General features: G+C 45.0%; 1 protein-coding gene across 4 annotated transcripts in view; it reads right to left on the bottom strand.

Annotated features, from left to right (window-relative positions):
• Positions 1-18,026, bottom strand: part of RYK (receptor like tyrosine kinase) — a 94,450-nt gene extending 76,424 nt beyond the window's left edge. For 3 of the 4 annotated variants that reach the window (XR_012776485.1, XM_075507647.1, XM_075507648.1), the window contains exon 1: positions 17,577-18,025. Coding sequence is in view for 3 of the 4 variants with exons in the window: in XM_075507647.1 (XP_075363762.1) it covers positions 17,577-17,889 (313 nt within the window). In the remaining variant the exon portion in view is untranslated. Of the gene's footprint in view, positions 1-17,576 lie in introns of all 4 variants that reach the window. The other variant, XM_075507649.1, reaches the window with a different exon arrangement.
• Positions 18,027-18,480: the final 454 nt, after the last annotated feature.

The raw sequence follows: 18,480 nt of genomic DNA, 5'->3' as shown, positions 1-18,480 counted from the left end.
GGCAAAAGCCCAGCTAGATCTCAATCTGGCCACTGTTTTAAGAGATAAAAAATGTTTTTACAAATACATCAACAACAAAAAGAGCCAAGGAGAATCTCCCTCCTTTATTGGATGCGGGGGGGAACATTGCCACCAAAGACGAGGAAAAAGCTGAGGTAACTTAATGTCTTCTTTGCCTCAGTCTTTAATAGTCAGACCAGTTATCCCCAGGGTATTCAGCCCCCTGAGCTGGAAGACAGGGACAGAGAGCAGAATAAACCCCCCATAATCGAGGAGGAAGCAGTTAATGACCTGCTACACCACCTGGACACTCACAAGTCTATGGGGCCGGATGGAATCCACCCGAGAGTACTGAGGGAGCTGGCAAAGGAGCTTGCCAAGCCACTCTCCATCATTTATCAGCAGTCCTGGTTAACAGGGGAGGTCCCAGACGACTGGAGGCTTGCCAACGTGATGCCCATCTACAAGAAGGGCTGGAAGGAGGATCCAGGGAACTACAGGCCTGTCAGCCTGACCGCGGTACCAGGGAAAATTATCGAGTGGTTCATCTTGAGTGCGCTCAACAGGCACGTGCAGGCCAACCAGGGGATCAGGCCCAGCTAGCATGGGTTGATGAAAGGCAGGTCCTGCTTGACCAACCTGATCTCCTTCTACAACCAGGTGACCTGCGTAGTGGATGAGGGAAAGGCTGTAGATGTTATCTACCTGGACTTTAGTAAAGCCCTTGACATGGTTTCCCACAGCATTCTCCTAGAGAATGCTGGTGGCTCATGGCTTAGGCAGGTGTACTCTTTGCTGGGTAAAAAACTGGCTGGATGGCCGAGCCCAGAGAGTTCTGGTGAACAGAGTTAAATCCAGTTGGCAGCCAGTCACAAGCAGTGTTCCCCAGGGCTCAGTTTTGGAGCCAGTCTTATTAAATATCTTTATCAATGGTCTGGATGAGGGGATTGAGTGCACCATCAGTAAGTTTGCAGACAACACCAAATTGGGTGGGAGTGTTGATCTGCTTGAGGGTAGGAAGGCTCTGCAGAGGGATCTGGACAGGCTGGATCGATGGGCCAAGGTCAATTGTATGAGGTTTAATGAGGCCAAGTGTCAAGTCCTGCACTTGGGTCACAACAACCCCATGCAACGCTACAGGCTTGGGGAAGAGTGGCTGGAAAGCTGCCCAGCAGAAAAGAACCTGGGGGTGCTGGTTGGCAGCCACCTGAATATGAGCCAGCAGCGTGCCCAGGTGGCTGAAGCCAATGGCATCCTAGCTTGTATCAGAAATAGCGTGGCCAGCAGGACTAGGGAAGTGATCATGCCCCTGTACTCGGCACTGGTGAGGCCGCACCTTGAATACTGTGTTCAGTTTTGGGCCCCTCACTACAAGAGAGACATTGAGGTGCTGGAGCATGTCCAGAGAAGGGCAACAAAGCTGGTGAAGGGTCTAGAGCACAAGTCTTATGAGGAGCGGCTGAGGGAACTGGGGTTGTTTAGCCTGGAGAAAAGGAGGCTGAGGGGAGACCTTATTGCTCTCTACAGCTACCTGAAAGGAGGTTGTAGAGAGGTGGGTGTCAGTCTCTTCTCCCAGGTAACAAGTGATAGGACGAGAGGAAATGGCCTCAAGTTGCACCAGGGGAGGTTTAGATTGGATATTAGGAAAAATTTCTTCACTGAAAGGGTTATCGAGCATTGGAACAGGCTGCCCAGAGATGTGGTGGAGTCACCATCCCTGGAGAAGTTCAAAAAACATGTAGATGTGGCACTGTGGGATGTGGTTTAGTAGGCATGGAGGTGTTGGGTTGACAGTTGGACTAGATGATCTTAGAGGTCTTTTCCAACCTTAATGATTCTATGATAAATTCAAATCAATAGTGGTATAACACTAATTTGATTATATAGACCACTAATGTTTTAATGCCTGTACTGCCATAAAGAGCTACACACTAACAGGCGATGCTAATTACATGATGCTGTTGAAATTCATATAAGAGCAGCATGAGAACCAATGTCAAGTTTCATTGCCTCAAAAAATTATGCTCTAACTAAAAGACTGGCATATAAAAATAATTTAAGAGCTTTTGTAGTATAGCTCTTAACTCATAAAAACAGCAGAAGATTGCCTGGCTTAGTATCCTGTTTCTGTCACAGGTCTACAAAAAATGCCTAGGGAAGAATACAAAACCAAAGTAAATACACAGTGACACTTTAACTAGTAGATCCTCTCTGCTTCTAGTGTTTGTGGATCACAAACTTCCTAAACTAATAGGCAGTATCTTCCAACAGCTTCTCACTAGATTTTTTTCTTCTAAGAATTTGGATAAACGCTTTCTCAAACCCTGGAAACTGATAGATACGTATTTGGGAAATGTCAGTGTTTCAATACTGTATGGTATTTTTTCCTTTTAAGTTTATCAACAATTAAAACATTTCCTCTATAGCATGTCTTTTACCATCAGTGAACTACAGACAAAATTCAAGTTGCCATGCACAGCTAAGAACCTGTGTCCACACCATACAAGCAAGCTCCCATCTCCCTACCTCCAATCCACCACAGTACAGTTTTGCTTCCAGAGCAGCCTTCCATCCCTAATTTTTCATCCCCTCACTGCCTCCCCCACCTCAATCCTGAATTCCTGAAGCACTTTGTCTATATAATTTATCTCAATAAGGCCAGCAAAACACATAATAAATTGCAGTTGAACCTGCCAATCAAAAAAGCACCTTGCCTGTGCTCCAGGCAGGCTGCCAGGCAGGAAGGTGTGTTCTGCCCGACACAAAAGAGCCCAGGTGCCTACCACCAGCGATGCCAGGAGCTGCACCATGTCCCAGCCATAAGGGAGGGCACCAGGAAGGTACGTACAGGTAAGGAATTGTGCAGGGCACTGCGGCGAACGGCGGTGAAAGCCAGAGCCACAGCTCACTGATCGGTTGCATGATCTGAGTATTCTTGAAGCAGGCTGCCATCACTTCACTCACTGCATTCCCGGGCTTCCTCTGTTTCATGAGTCTTCCACTTTGACGAAGAGAAAATTTCCCCATACCCACAGAAATTGCCCGGGCAATGCTGCAGCACCATACGTGCTCAAGAGCTCCATGGTGGGTGGACTTCAGACTTCTACAGTTAGTAGATTTTAGCCAAGATAAGGTATGCTTTTCTCAATGCCACATGGGTTGCACAGGTTAAATTCTTAACAAGAAAAACCACGGCACAGCCTGCTTAAGACAGAGGACAAGGATACCACTGCAAACATGCTGGGCAGATCACATCCAACACCTCTCCTCCCACAAATTCGATCAAGAGGACAATGATCAGCCTCAGTGAAACGTCAAACAGGTTCAGTTATGTTCACTGAGTATTGGCTGTGAGCTACCTCTAGCAGCTATAGTACAGCAGTAGCTACCTCTAAATCAGCTACTTTGTTCCTTGTTATCTACATACCTTTTTACACACAATGAAATGGTGCCTTCTCACTGCTTAGATTTCCAGACTATTAAGTGCTATTAACTCTCTCTGGAGTAGACATTAAAAATGGTTAAGGAGTTTGCAAAAAACACTTTAGGCTCCATTACCATGACAGTTTAAGTCTAACTCAGAATTGCTTTAATTCTGTGTTTCACCTTCTTTCTTCAGAAATGCATACTTACACCTGCCTTGCAATGTTCTTTATTTAAACCTTCAGCAAGTCAAGTTCAAGGAGTCAAGCTGGCACTATGCAGGGAGGAAAAAAAAAAAGTGGGAGAACACTCCTCAGTCAGTTTAACTCCCTGAATTAGTGAGGATGCTCAGGAGCACCCCATATGGAGGGCAAGACTGCAGCAGCACTCATTTAGATGGACCTTATACTAAAATAGGACTGTTACCTTATCCAGATAGTCTAGGCTTTTTTCAAAGCATGCTTTGGGCATAGGTAGCTTCAAAAGATGGTATAAAATTAAGCAAGTCACTGTCAATACACAGCCTAAACCAGCGACCTCAATTTTTTACTTTTTTTAAACGTGTAAATCTTTCAAACATAGTAGCAGCGTAAGATGTAATCAGCCTACGTAGCAGGTCGCTGAAGAAAAGAAGACAGAAACAAGGTACGTTTTCCCAATTGTTTCAGATTTCAAGAATGCTTAGTAAACTACTAAACTACTACACTAAAACCTACTGACTGGGGGGGGGGGGGGGGGGGGGGGGGGGGGGAATGTAATTCTGGGAGATGTCAGGTTCCTCCTAAGGTGTTGAACACTTTCACCACCTTGCACTTTAAGTAGGGCAAATCCACCAGCATCCTGGAGCAAACCCAAATTGGTATGTAATGTTTTATGTCATATATGGAATGATAAAAGGAGAAAACAGGTGGCTCTAGAAGAAACACACAGATGCATTACAAACAGCTAGAGAAAATGGGCAGTTCTTCAATAATCATTTTCTAGGCAAAGCAGTAAAACATAAAGAAAGGGGCAGAGAACCTTACAAAGAAATACCCCAAAAAATGTTGGGTTGCATAAACCACAGAGGAGGAAAAGAAGCTTTTCAGAAATGTTTCTATTGGATTAAGCAGCATATTGGCGATCAGTGATGAACAGTTTTAAAACATAGGCTGCAGTTTTGCTTTGGCAAGCCTCCTTAAACAAGTCCATATGCAGACAATGCACAACACTAAAGGATCTAGTTTCTCATAACTTGGACTTGACTAACCTACACCAACCCACATGAAAACAGAAGACCAATGCTTTCCTTTGATTTCAAGGCAAAACCACCACCCTTTTACCCAGGCAACCCCTAAATCTCATTATTAGCTTCCACATCTTTGTAACTCCCACCCTTGGGCACAAACTTGAAAGAATAAATTACAATTGAACACGAATAAAAAGGTAAATTTAAGCAGCACCACAGAGAAAGTCTGTCATTCTTTGCACTGTTTAACATAACAAAACATCAGAAGCAGCTCAGAAAGGAAGGGGAGAGGCCAATTTTCATTCCCAAATGCAAAAGACGCTGAGCAGCCCTTATGTTCATGACAAAAATGGATCATGTCAGTCTAGCAGCCTAACAAAACACTTCTTTTCAAATGCCCTTCTGTAAATGCAGTCTAGCTTCAACTCTTTTTTTTCTTTTTTTTGATTTTTGAGCACAATATACAAAAGAAACTTGCTGCTATCAGCATGGGAAAAATTAGATTTTATTCTTATGAAGCAAATCTATCCTACAACATACACTATTAACAACACATTCTTCTTAAAGACGACAACAGTATTTAGGCATCTGTTACCCCAGGTAACAGACTTCAAATCATCAGAACGTAATTCTGGAAGATTATGTCTAAAAATCAAGAATGAACATGCAATGTAAGAGTTAGATGAGATTGCTCTTACTGAAATACTGCTTACTGAAATACTGAAATATTAGCCCATGTGTAATAGCAATCTGCTAATGATAGCTGACATAATTGGCTCTCCCAGTTGCCTACCCAACCCTCTGGTAGATTCCTGTCTGTGTACAGAAATGACTGAAATTACTGCCTGTTTTCTTAATACACTAGACTGTAATTTGTAAGAGTTTCTTCATAAGCAGCTGAGAAATCTCTGCACTGCAATGTCAAACCACTGCAGCCCTCAGGAGCAAGACTGGCTTGCTTTGTGACTCACAGCCACTGAAATAAATTAATTGAGAAGAGTTACACAGTTAAACAAGTTATTATCTTTATATAATATTCCATTTGTTCAGAGCTTTACGTGTTCCAGAGAACGATACCTCCACTCCTGAGCAGCTCATCTGGGTCAGCCCTCTGGCCAGACCAGAAGCTTCCACTCCACATGAAAGATTCCAATGAAAGATTCCACATGAAAGATTCCACATGAAAGATTATGAACCTCAACATCCCTTCATCACCATCCACTTCCCAAGTCTGTGCAATCTACTGCATAAACACACAGGATTTTCCCAGCACTGGACAATTTACCTTGTCGAAGAAAGATATAGTTTTTCTTCCCACCCTTCCATTTTCCTTTAATTAAAAATGCACCATAAGTGAAACACTGACTTTAAATCCTAAGCTCTCCTTTTTTTGCAAAAGGTTCTGCAAACGTGCACTGGAAAAATTCTGCTATTTTCATGCCATCAGCCTAAGCATAAGGAAATGTGGCTGAAGAATTAAAAATCAGCTCTTGACTACTGAAACTTTTTTTTTTCAGGGTAGAAAGAACACTTTCCCAGAACAAGCCTTCTTAGTTTGAATGTATTTTATTAGTTCACTTCAACAAACAGCTTACACAGGACTGAAGCTACAACTAGGAGTTAAAAAATGAGGAAAATCAGATACAAACTGATCCACATGGATCTATTTCATTTAGAAAATAGCAAACTATTGGAAATGTAATACTAAGCATCTGAATACAGATACACACACATAAACTTCTTATATCCTATTTGTACATATCCAGTATATACAACAATGAAAGTGAACTTTCCTTTAATAAAACAAGTAGCAGATTATAGCCTTCTACTTGTATTTTTACTTAAGTTTTCCACAACACTACAGGTCTGCCAGTTATAACTGTCAGTCAGGAATTTAGGCTGAAATACTCGCTTTTAAACATCTTACAGGCCATGAGTCTCTGGAAAAGATGACTGATGAAAAATATCATAGGAAAAAAAGTTAAATCTTAAGTAACACAGAGATGAAGAAACAGCTTTTCACTCTCATAACACAGGTGCCAGAGAATGTCAAAAGATGTTGTTCAATGTCCAGCTGAAAAGACAAATCAGCAGGCACAAATCCATCAATACTCACTAACACACTTCTGCTTAGAAACATTTCTTCCCTAACTGTTGAATAGTCCTTCTGGTCATCACCCACCTGACACTTCAGAAAAAAAAACACCAAGACAAAAGAATTCCCCATTTTGGGGGAATTCCCCCCATTCTGGGGGACAACTTCATGAAGTTCACAACTACATGAAGTTCTTCATTGCCTACATCTTCAACCCTTTCTTTCTAAACTTAAGTCTAAGCTTTGCTAGAAAGGAACATCTTATAACCTAGTATCGTAGACCTTGAAAAAAAAAAAAACAGTATCAAACACACGGAAAACAGACTAGAAGTAAAATCACAGCCTGACGCACCACCAAAGCATACTGAAATGTGCAACTCTTTATGGAATTGCTCCAACATTAGGTCATTAATATAACACTGATTGGTGAGGCTCCAGAATTAAATCCATTCGCACCTCCATGGAAGACTTCTCCCATCAGAGACGGATGCTTCATTGCGAATAGCATGGTTGCTTTGCAAGCTCACCCAACTCTGCCCCGCAGTAGCAGAGAGCATACAGACTGTGGTTATTTACACAAAGAGCTTTGTCACCTGCGCAGAGTTAACTTTTCATGAGCTGGAGATGGAAAACAATATGTAAGGCATTCAATGTGAGGAACTACTCAACAAAACTTCAAGGCAATGATTGCATCCTTGAAACCAACCAAGACTCCCTAGCAGGAAATCTTAGTAGGAAACTTCCCAACACCTAACACAGGAAGAAAACTCTTAGCTGAGAGCTCTCATTAAATCCTCATGAATCTTCACTGACAGATTACCCACAATTCACCTTATTGATGCTGTTAAATAGAATTTGCAAGTTCAACACCACAGGCAAACAGGATTTTTCTCACTGAAAGATCTCTGTGAAAGTCATAGAGTAGACCTCTTCCCTTCTAGGGGAAGAAGGTTCCCCTAGGAGATAGCACTTGCTGAAGTGAAAGCATAAGGCAATATTTAATTCAATCCATACCAAAAGGAAGACATTAATTGTTCCTAGGACCCAACTGCTTACCCTTTTGTCTGTCTTTGAACAACAGGAACAATTACATTTCAACAGCCTGCCTGCTTATTATTCTCTCCTTCACCTACAGAAAAATCTTCATTTTTCTGATAGGCAAGATGTAAAGACAGCCGTGAAAATGGTTAGATGACAGCACTCTCCTTAATGGGGGGGAGGGGGAACCAACAACATATCTTACCTCAGAGCACAATAGAACTAAACTCTGCTCCTGAGAACACCTAAGTGAAATTTGCCCATTTGAAAATAAAATAAACAAACTCCCCAAAAACCCAAAAAACTCACTAGTAAAACTCCCAACAGAACCAGCAGTCACTTTGCTATTAATAGCCAGAACAGTGCATACAAGTTACCTGAAGGACCGATTCCGAAGCAAAGATGCAGTAGAGATGCACGAGATGGATACTTGAAGGCAGAGGAAAATTAGCGCCACTGACCTACACAGCGGGCAAGGGGAAATGGGATAGATGGGAATAGGAATGGTGCAGGTACAGGGTTGGAGGCAACTGAAAGGGAACTCTGTAATATAAAAATATAAAGCTAACTTTAATGAGCAAATTAAACAACTCTATTCTTAGCCCACGGAATAGTTAGGTATATTTATGAAATAAAAATTTAACTTATTAGTAATGGCAAATGTCTCAATTACGTAAACATGAAGTTTGATGCGCCTTTTGAATTATAATGAAAGTAAACAGAGACTAGAGAACAAAAAGAAAGGTTCCATCCATGTGAATCACAGTTGCCCAAGAGCACGCACCTCGAAATAAAATAACTTCAGATCAAATGCTTACTAGTATCACAAAGCTTTTGAACTGAACTGCTGTAATCTTCTCGGCCAAAACTCAATCACCTAACAAAGGTATGTCAGACATCATTTGGACTCATGAATAACATGCATTTGCCGTATTTTAGTGTCACCTACCCCCAGAAGTTGTGCCACTTCTTTTTTTTTTTTTTTTTTTTTAGTTATAGTAACACACCCACATGTTGATTCAGTTACCCCTGTAGGCAAAACTGTAAGCTACAACAGCGTAAGTCACCTTTAGAACGGTGTCCCTGCCAGTGGTCATGACTATTTCAGTAACAAGTACCCAACTGAGTACAACTAAAAACAAAAATTTAAAAAAGCCCACACACACCCCTTCCTCAATGCAGCAAGCCTCTCTGCCTTGAAACACATGCTTCTAGTTCTGTGACTGACAGGACTGCTGATGGGATAACGCACCTTTCACATCTGTTGAGATGCTTTGGAAGACTTCCATCACAGTGAAACTAATTGTTTAATGCAAAACCAAGCTCCACATGAACTAAAACAGGTCTATTCGCTTCTGTGGCAATCTCTGCACTCAGGAAAGCCATGGAGCTTAGTATTTTTTTCTTTTATTAGGAATTACTCTACAAGGCCATCCACTAACTCATTAAAGGCTAAAACAGTTTTGAGAGGATAACCATCTTTAGTTTATCAACCTGCTCAGCTTCACCATTGGTACCGCTGGCATTACGTATTCCGAGTGGCTGCAGCTTTTCAAGCCTACCAAGCAGCAGCTCCAACACTTACATTACTGCTCTTATCTTTCCCAAGCAGCATGGTGAAATCAATATACTGCTTAATTTAATTACGGCTATTCAACACTCAGCAAGTGGCAGCAAAATTCTAAAGCATCACATTAGTTTCATGCTGTTGCTTCTGCTCCCAGATCTCCAAAGCAGTCAGTGCAAATATGTGAGTTATCCGCTTGAAAGAAGGACAAAGGCAGAGATGGAAGAGAAATAATGCATTTGAAGCCTCTACCATCATGCCCTTTGTACCGCCACAAGGCACTTTCAGAGAGTTATAGCATTCATTCTTACATGGGATCTGCTGGTGCTGCTGCCATTCGGGGGGGAAAAAAAAAAGGGAAAAAAATCAATTCATCAGGCACAACTCATTAAATGCACTTCACCCTTTACACACTCCCTGCTTTCACAGTTGAGACCTCAAGTACGATTTTAATACTGCACACTAAGTTACTAGAGGAATAGCCTCTAACTAAAGACCCTTCCACTGCAAGAAAAGTTGGTGCCTCAGTGATATTTCAGTCTGGATAGTTTCAGGTGGAAATTAGTTATCAAGCAATCCCATTTCACTAGAGCTCAGAAGAACTGTGAACCAAGATATATTTGGATTGTCTCATTGATTCAGCTTTTCCAGTATCCAGGTACAACTCCGAATAGCAGAAGGGGAGGAGAAAAACACAAGACTTCCCCAAATACTTCCATCCTTTAAAGTACCCACACACCAGAGTGTAGAGTATAGCTGCCTCCACAGCTCCCACTCTCAGGAAAATGCCACCCTGGGATTTTTCATGCCTGTGAGCATGATCCTTATCTCTTGTATTTCCCTCTGCCCAGGTGGTGAGCAGTTTCAGTCCCTGCCTTCCTCCCAGTACCCTGAGCCCTTCTTGCTGGCTTTTCTCATGCATGCAGGGAGCTCTTTGCCTCCATTTCCTCTCTCTTGTTCCCATTCTGTCCACACACTGGAGGGAGAAAGAGAGCATGTATTCAGAGACCAAACAATCAACAGTGATAAATAAGATGTTGCCAGACAGAATACAGGTATAAAATCACAGCAGTGAGGAATGCAGCTTTGGGATCCGCCCCCCCTCCCCCCCATCAGGCTAGCCTTCAGTCTCAGAGGTCAGATTTCTTCCAAGTCCCTGACACACTAGTGTTACAAGAGCCACAAACATTTATCACTAGACAGACCCTAGCCTCTCGGGAACTGAAATGGCTGCTTCATCCCAGGGCTGAGTGCAGTCAGAGAGCCGCACAAGGAAGCCAAGCCGCCTGCTGCCCATGCAGCCCCTCCTGAACAGACAATTTGCAGAAGCAAATTGCTTTCTCCCGGGTAGGGTTCAGACAGAGCCCTCAGCATTTTTAAATCCCAACACATAAGCTAGTATGATAAAGCAGGCCATAGAAATCAACCACTCATCTCAGCAATGCTGAGTAGATCAATACACACAAGGACTTAAGTATTTCCCAGACTTCTCTCTCAATGGCAGTCACACAGAATAAATTATTTCATAGCAATCCTAACCCAGGCTAGAAGCTGCCTCCACTGGCATCACTCCTGATGGCCCTCCACAGGCTATTTCAAACTTCTAGAAGCATATTCTTCTGCCAGTTTGCAAGCATTACAAATGCATGTAGTCATATAAACCCTCTGCAGTGTTTCCAAAGAAACAGCTATCCACACGCTATTTGAACTTCGCAAATTAAAAGTGAGGTAATAGAATGGAAAGGGGTAGAGGAACCCCAAATACAGTTTGTTGTCATAAACCTCAAAACAATATTGACATGAACCATGGTACTCAGTAAATCAGATGGACAAGCATCCAAGCACACTGAAAGGCTCCAAAACGAAAACAGATTGCTCAGCTCTGCGATGCAAGTAACTTGTCACAACCTGCTGCAGCTTGCAAGCAGCCAGATGTTGCTGCATGCACCCTCCAAACACCCTGCCAGCCTTAATCCTCCTATTTCCCCAAAGCAGACATGAGTAACATTCACCTGCAACACTAAAAAGCCTGTCTAATAAGCACCAATCACAGACTATCATTAGGCTGAAGGGCTTTACAGGGCAAGGTAATAAAGTAATTATCTTAAAACCAGCACTTCCAATTAAGTGGAATATATCAGAATATTTTCAGGCCATCATCAGTAATTCAGTTTTGTTACAATGCATGGCATCTGTCAAGATTAGAAGCTTGCTTTCATCCAGCAGTGTGCACCTAAGTAATCTTTAATTTTAAGTCCCTTTCAAATGGTAAAATGAAGCATTAACATGCAGGTTTTTGCACTTCTGCAAAGACAGGCGTGTGGACCATAGCAACACAATACTTATTTTTGCATACAACATGCGAAAAGCTGCCGTTCTTCAGAGTCAAGCACCTAAAAGCTAGAAAATGAAGATTTAAGAACAAGTATACAACAGAACCAGATTCTGAACTGTAGGTCACGTACCACATAAACACTTGCTTCAAGACCTTAGGTCACTCAAATGTCTGGTCTTCAGGGGACATCTCATTCATCCTCCTGCAGCTACACAAAGGTTCTTTGCTGTATGTTTTCTGTCCTAAAAGAGGCACCATGTACAAGCACCTGTAAGTTACCCATCTCATATGGAAATCTATCTTGGGTGGTACTAACAAAACTCAGAGCACAGCACTAGCTCAGTGGTGGTGGTCTAGGTAGTGATGCTGTCAGACAGGCATGAGTAGGCTTTTAACAAGGCCCTGAAGCATTTCAAGAATGAGAAGGAAGAAACACTTGAACTTTTCAATAATTTGAACATCCAGCTCATCCCAGCACACTGATTTTTCAGCTCCCTTTCGTAACAGGGACAATTAACCAGGTGACAGATAAAGGAACAAGAGGATTTCCAGTCACTACAAACGCAGTACAAGCACCATAAAGCACTTTTGATGTGAACTCCTGTTGTTAACTCCCTACAATAGTGACATTAAGAAAGCTGTTCCACAGTATAAAATTAAGACACCACTTGATCAACTGCTGCAATAAGTACATGCTTAGTCTCCATTTGAAATTCACAAAACTGTATTTGGCCTATAATTTATCAGGGCTCTGCTCAGCCCTGGCGGGGCCACACCTGGAGTCTCCTTGGTCCAGCGCTGGTCTCCCCAGACCAAGAGACATGGAGCTACTGGAGAGAGTCCAGCAAAGGGCCACCAAGACGATTAAAGGGACTGGAGCATCTCTTCTATAGGGAGAGGCTGAAAAAGCTGGGGCTGTTCAGCCTGGAGAAGAGAAGGCTCAGGGGGATCTCATCAATGTATATAAATATCGGAAGGTGGGTGCAAAGAGGATGGAGCCAGGCTCTTCTTAGTGGTGCCTGGTGACAGGACAGAAGCAACGGGCACAAACTGAAACATGGGAGGGTCTGTCTGAACATTAGGAAAAACTCATATACTGCGAGAGTGACTAAGCACTGGCACAGGTTGCCAATAGAGGTTGTGGAGTCTCCATCCTTAGAGATGTTCAAAAGCTGCTGGACACGGTCCTGGACAACCAGCTCTAGGAGGCCCTGCTTGAACAGGGGGTTGGACCAGATGACCTCCAGAGGTCCCTGCCAACCCCAGCCACTCAGGGAGTCAACAGTACGATTTAAAAAACAACCAACCAACCAACCCTCTGCTGTAACAGATTTTGCATCTCACAACAAGAAAACTCATTTCAGTAAGCTGCACACTGGCTTCAAATGAAATTTAGAACACGTAACAAAAAGTCACATAAGTGTTAATTAATTTAACTCTGTAATTAAGGAAGTGCAAATATAAAACCAACAGAAGATGGCATTCAATATGATTACTTAGAAGAAACTAGTCCAAAGAATACTAAGTTTGCAAACTCAATGCAAACATTGTAGGACTTCCGACTAAGATTCTCCTGCAATTCTAATTTAGCCCCTCCCCCCCCATATGCATGCAGTATGATAGCCCTTAGTTACGTGATAACATGGTATTTTTCCCCCGTGGGACTTAAGTCTCATTTAGCGCTCAGGCTAGACTTGTCTCTAAAAAAGAACCAGAGCCATGCGATAAGGAGGGCTATCCACAAGACCAATTTCACAGCTGAAAGGTATGTAGTCTACAAAAAAAACCCCTGCAAGAACAGAAAGGATTGTCCTCATTGTTTAAGCATCTTGTTGCTGCCATGAACAACTAGGTGCTATCTCACAAATACTGCAAAAGAACTGCCTGCAATGCAAGAAAAACTGCTTAAGCCAGGTTTTCACAGGCAGCTATTGCTTCTGGTCCTTGTACTCAGAGGGTATTACTCGGAGGGTATAACCTGAGGTCTCCTGTGAGGCTGAGCTGCAGAACTGCCGAGAACTCACAGCTGAAGGTCTAAGAGATATACCATGAATGCATTAAGTGGTAAATAATGCTATGTACTTTAAATAGATCAGATCAAATCCTTAATTATTAAAGCTAGCTACCTAATATTAATGGATATTTTTACCTTATTCTCTAAACCTTAGTTCGTTGGCAGGTAACGACCTGCCAAGCAGGGATACACGTGCCTTTATATCACTGAATCCTGTGAAAAGCAGACCGATGGAACATTTCAACATTAGGCAAACACCACATTTTGATTTCACAGGCAAATTTGAATGAAAGTCACTAAATCAAGTACAGACGCTCTACTGAATAACTCCTCACTAGTTTAACACCATCTGCCCTGCATGTTTAGCATCACAGGGCAGTCACTGGAAAAAAGTGATACAACTAGGTGGTATTATCGTGCCTATGCATTTAGCCACTCTGTAAGACTAACACTACTTTCTTCAGGTTTATGCGCAGGCCCAAAAAAGATTGTCCATATGAACCAAATCCAAAAAGCTATGAACCAACTCCAAAAAGCGACAAGATCACGGTGCTGACAGAGTTCACAGACACTCCTAAAAAGGGTTGTGGTGCTCTGGATGTCTCTCCCCAACAAGCAGTGCTTCTCTTCTTCCTCCTCGACTCCTCATCATCACCCTGTACCTCGCCCCTGCTCTCACTCAAACACCTCCAGCTCCTGCTGCCATCGCTGAAGTCATCCCAACCAAGTCCCCTTAACTAACTCCTCTCTCTCTCTCTCTCTCATCTATTGCTGAATCCTGCCTGGTGTGAGCGGGATCTGACACATCCAAGTGTGTGAAAACCACATTATTATTTTTTTCCAAAGACTTACAGTTTGTATGGCTGTGAACATTTTCCACAGGAATGGCAAGAGGTATTTCTGACAGAGACACCATCTGCCTGTCATATAGCAAGCCCTGCTTTCAGACCATGAGAACACTGCAGCTTTTCAAAATAAAAATCCATCTCACACAACAAAACAAGCCAGTTTTCTCTAGTTTTCCTATCTGTAAAGTTCTGAGGATTTCAAAACAAATCCTCCTAAGGCAGACACGTGGTCAGAATCACATAGCCTAATGGTGGAAATCTGGCATAAGCATACAGGAAAGTAGCAGGCAGTTTTCACCATAGTATCTGTCCTGCCTCCATGCCACAGAAAGAACAGCAGCCACAAATAATCTTAAGCAAGTCACTATTTCATTTACAAGAGCCACAACCTAATTAAAAACACAGGCCATGGTTCCGTAAGACAGTGAACTCTGGTTTTGAGGAGAGCAGAAGCACTGCAATGTGCCACTGAACTGGTACAGCCTCACTGGTGGAGAGACCATGCATGGGCACGGCCCCACAGACTTTACACCAGACCCTACAGATGCTCCAGCTTTGCACGAAGGACACACTGTGTCACCGCCTATGGCTGATTCAACAATTCGCAATCACATGCTTACATTTGTTCCAAATCAAATTTGTGATCTAAAGATGTATGGGGATGATACTAAGAAGCATGAAGACACACCACAGGCTGTAGTAACTCCATGTAACATTGGGTTTATGAGCACTCCAGAAAGTCTAAGAGTTTTCAGTTCAACCACAGCAAGACAGTAGCAGAGACAGTTTGTTCAGAAACAAAAGGTGAAAGAAACTAGCTTCTGTGTTTATATTAGCAGCTTCACTGAACCTAATAGTTCGCTTCACAAGCAATGCCATTTTCCTATCCACTGTGAATGACTATTCTAGCATCTGCTGAACCATGGCTTTCCTCAAAGAAGTTACAAAAGATGAAACACCTCCCTGCTCTTTGAAAGTTCATGCACACCTATACAACCACTTAAACCATAAACTTTGAATTGTGTTTACATACAATCCAGGTACTACAAAACTGAACATGTTCCAGAAGAACTGGAACAAACCTGTCCATCCCTTTGGACTTTCTTCTGCCAGAGGAATACATAAAGTTACCAGAGACTTGATTGCCTGTGTCTAGATGCCTTGTTAAACTACACCGTACCTACAACAGCTAATACATGTAAAGGATACCCCTAAAATTAAATCTGCTCATGCCAACAACACAAGGTAGATCCTGAAAGTTTAGTTTACAACAGAATTCTAGTGATCTGAATCCCACTAACTGAAAAAAGTGCCAGTTTATCTCCACATTAGACTCCAGTTTATCCAAGCCTTTGGGGTCACAGAAGCAGAACAGATCATTAAGTGCCGGATACTTAAAGTGATATAAAACAGCTACAGACAGCTTGAGTAACAAGTGACTTTAGCCACGTTAGCAATAGACACCCATAAGGGAGGTTATGGCATGCAATTTAACTTAAAAAAATAATAACAACAACAGGTCTTCCCTCCTCAGTTGCTACTTAATGATGAATAATTATGCTAGTGGACCATGGAAGTCTGAGCAAATTCAACTAATACAGATTTCAGGCACTAGACTCGGGATAGCTCAAACCTTAGCATTCAGTATTTCCAAGATTAACTACTTGTTTAGAAACTCAGCTAAACAGCAAGCCTGACATTTTTATCCTCTATCTGCAACAGAGCATCTGGCAGCAAGCACATGCAATGTAAAAATGACAGCAACAGAACACTAATCACCAGAGCAAGCCACAAGGAAAAAAAACGTTTACAGTGTTATTCACTCCCTGGGTTCCCTGACTTCGGTCAGCTACATGCTTACAGAGTTCAAATTAACTGGAGATATTTTTTATTTTGTCCATTTAATGAAAAAGTCTTGCACTGCTTGTTTTTCACCTTGCAGAAATACAGGACACTTGCTGAAAAACAAATGACTGGGGATACCAACATATTTGTTCTGAGATCCCAGCCACCAACTCTAAACAAGAGCCTAAGCAAGCCAAAGCCTACAGAAAACAAATCTTTGTTTAAACCAGAGACTCTCTAAGCACAAAACTACTATGAAAGCCTTCCGCAGCGGGCCAGATGGGGGACTTCATGAACTGCCTCCAAGTACTTGTGCAGCAATTGTTAGCCTGCCTAGAAATTAAGATTCCTTTCACACACACACCCAATTATTGCCAGGTCTCCTCTCTGCCCTCTGAATGTCACTCGCCTTGCTAATTAAATCACGAGCCTGAACTCACCTCTTCCAGAGCTTACTCTGCTCCCACGGGGCACCATCCCCAGTCACTTGAACCTAGGGAACCCCTCCCCATCAGGGTAAAGCCCAGGACCATTTTCTTCCCTTAAAACCCCAACCACACACACGAGGCAGCACAGAGACTCTTTCCTGAGTCCTCAGACTCATCCATTCTCCCCATGACCCCCTGCTCCCCCAGTCCCACAGATCCCTACACGGATCCCCAGATTCACCCAACCCCACCCCCAGTCCCATAGTCCCCCATCCTCTCCCGAGCCTCAGGTCCTTCATCCCTGCTCACTGCCCTCTCCATCCTCCCCTGCACCCCCAAATCTGCCACCCTCGCACCAGTCCCACAGACAACCCCATCGCCTCCTGGACCCCCACTGCCACCACTCCAGTCCTCCAGTCCCACTGATGCCCACCTTCGCCGTCCCCAGACCAACCATCCCCACCCCAGTCCCACAGACTCCCCCCATGCTCTTCCAGACCCCTAAACTACCATCCCAACCCCACAGAACTCCCCTCATCCCCTTTTGAGACCCGGACCCCCAACACCACCTCAGCCCCACAGACCCTCCCCCCCCCCCCCCCCAGACACACTCCCGGCCCCTAGCCCCGCACCCCCTCCCCAGCCCCACAGGCCCCCGTCTCCCCCCGGCCCTCACCCCACAGGCTGTCCCACCGCCGGGCCCAGCCCGTCCCCCCGCCGGACCTGGCGCAGCCCCGTCCCCGGCCCGCACTCACCGATCAGCCGGCGCACCTCCTCCTCGCTCAGGTAGAGGCTGAGGCTGGGCCCGGGGCCGGCGGGGGGCCAGTCTGGGGGCCCCGCGGCGTGCGGGCCGGAGCTGGGGCCGGCCTGGCCCTCGGCGCCGGTGGGCAGGAGCAGCAGCAACGGCAGGAGGCGGAGGAGATGGCGGCGCGGGCCCCGCACCCGGCACAACGACGGCCGCCGCCACCGCCGGCCCGCGCCCGCCTCCCCCGGCGCCGAAAGGGGCCGGTCCCGCCGCCACCACACCCCGCCGGGCTCGCGGCCCCCGCCCCGGTGCCCCGGCACCATCGCTCCGCGGGGAGGGAGGGACGGGGGAGGGGGGGAAGGCAGGGACGGGACCCCCCGCCCCGCCGAACCCCTCACACGCCGCAGCCGCCAGTCCCCGCCCCGCCGCTCATAGCTGCGCACAGCCGACGCCGCCGCTGGCGCCGCTTCCTCCGCGGCGCCGCACGCCCCGCCCCGCGCACGCGCGTCCGCGCAGCCCCGCCCCCCCCAGCGGCGCGAGGCGCGGCCGTCGGGCGCCTCTCACCGCTGCTCCTGGAACCCCTTCAGCCCCGGCTCGGCGGGGGAGCGGGTGCCCTCTCCCGCCTCTCGCTTCCCGCCGGGTGCCGGGGAGCAGGAGGGAGGCCGTGTTCGGCCCCTGGTTTCTGCCGGTGCCTCAGAGTCTCAGTGCCTGGTGCCTGGAGGGTCTCTGGGCCCGTCCTGAGGGAAAGCTAGAAGGGGGTGAACACCACACCCCAGGCAGCCCGCCGAATTGTCTCACGCTCGCCTTTAGCCCGCTACACGGCCCTCCTTCTCTGCTGTCGTCTCCTCCATCCCGTACCCTTCCAGCCCCACACTCTGTCCTGATCGTCTGCCACGGCCGGTCCTTGTCATCTA

This window comes from Mycteria americana, chromosome 7 (genome assembly GCF_035582795.1).
Source record: "Mycteria americana isolate JAX WOST 10 ecotype Jacksonville Zoo and Gardens chromosome 7, USCA_MyAme_1.0, whole genome shotgun sequence".
NCBI classification, from domain to species: domain Eukaryota; kingdom Metazoa; phylum Chordata; class Aves; order Ciconiiformes; family Ciconiidae; genus Mycteria; species Mycteria americana.
Note: the sequence above shows the minus strand (reverse complement) of the source record. Positions and strands in the feature narration are given on the sequence as shown.